Source organism: Cystoisospora suis (assembly GCF_002600585.1).
Source record: "Cystoisospora suis strain Wien I chromosome Unknown contig_8284, whole genome shotgun sequence".
In the NCBI taxonomy this organism is placed as follows: Eukaryota; Apicomplexa; class Conoidasida; order Eucoccidiorida; family Sarcocystidae; genus Cystoisospora; species Cystoisospora suis.
In genome coordinates, this window is record NW_027161065.1 from 1 (window position 1) to 1151 (window position 1151).

The following is a 1151-nucleotide window of genomic DNA, read 5'->3' on the forward strand; positions in this document are numbered from 1 at the left end:
GATAGATAGATAGATAGATAGATAGATAGATTAAAGATAGATAGATAGATTAAAGATAGATAGATAGATAGATAGATAGATTAAAGATAGATAGATAGATGTCGATGACCCTCATCGTCTGAAAACGAATAGCTCTCTTGTCTTTCATTCACATCTCCTTCCTCTCCGTCTCTCTCTTGCTCTTCCTTCACTTTCTGTTTCTCTCGCAGTTGTCGATCCTCGCTCATTTATCATTCTTTTCGACTTCCTTTGTTGTTCTCCTCCTTCTCTGTCCTCCTCCTACCTACCTACCTGTATCTTCTTTCTTTCTCTTCCCTTCATTCTTTCTTTTGTCTCTTTCTCTGTGCGTGTATCTCTATCTCTTTGTCTGTGAATCTTTTTCCTTTCTTCTTTCCGTCCATGTTCTTTGTCTGTCGTATCTCTTTCTTTTCCTCCTAATCTCTTTCTTCTTCTTCTTTTCTGTCCTTATGTCTCTACTTTCTTTTTCTTAGCCTTATAGCTGCTCTATGGAATGCAGCATCCTCGCTGCTCTTCTTTCTCTTCCTTCTCCCTTTCTCTCTCCTTCTCAAGTCGTCTCTATGATCAATCTTCATCCTCCCCATCCATCACGTTATTCTTCTCTCCATGAACAAGAAGAAGAAAAGGGAGGCGGGGATGTCTTTCGAGACATCGACGAACTGTCAGATGACCATCCTTCTTTTCTTTCCTCTTCTTCTTCTTCTCTAGATCTTCGTCGTAAAGCGCGGCAGCGTCTGAATCTTGTAAAGCAAGTCTTAGGCGTCGTAGGAGGGGATGTTCTAATGCGGTATAATGTCTATCAGCAGTGGTCGATCTATCGGCGAGAAGAAGAAGAAGAAGGAGAGAAGAAGAAGAAGAGTGAGGTGTGGTGCCAAAGACATCTTGTCGATGAATCGATTCTTCGCAAAGTCGATCCTCTTATCTCTTATATCAGGGGTTGCATGCACAAATTTCAATTGCCACTTGTAAGCAGAGGAAGAAAGAAAGAAAGAAAGATAGGACCAGAAAAAGAAGGAATGACTAAGACTTGACAAAGATGTAAAAAGATCATGAAGTCGGAAGGAAAGGCAAAGTGCGCCCACAGGGAGACGCAGGGGTGGCGCGGATTGGCCTCCCTCCCTCCCTCCCTCTTC

General features: G+C 42.5%; 1 protein-coding gene across 1 annotated transcript; it reads left to right on the forward strand.

Moving 5' to 3' along the window:
* Positions 1-495: 495 nt before the first annotated feature.
* On the forward strand, positions 496-980 carry CSUI_010779 (helicase associated domain protein; the record flags this gene model as incomplete). Its single annotated transcript, XM_068070880.1, has 1 exon — positions 496-980. A coding segment is annotated over exon 1 (474 nt), but the record flags the coding sequence as incomplete, so codon positions are not given.
* Between the last annotated feature and the right edge of the window lie 171 nt (positions 981-1151).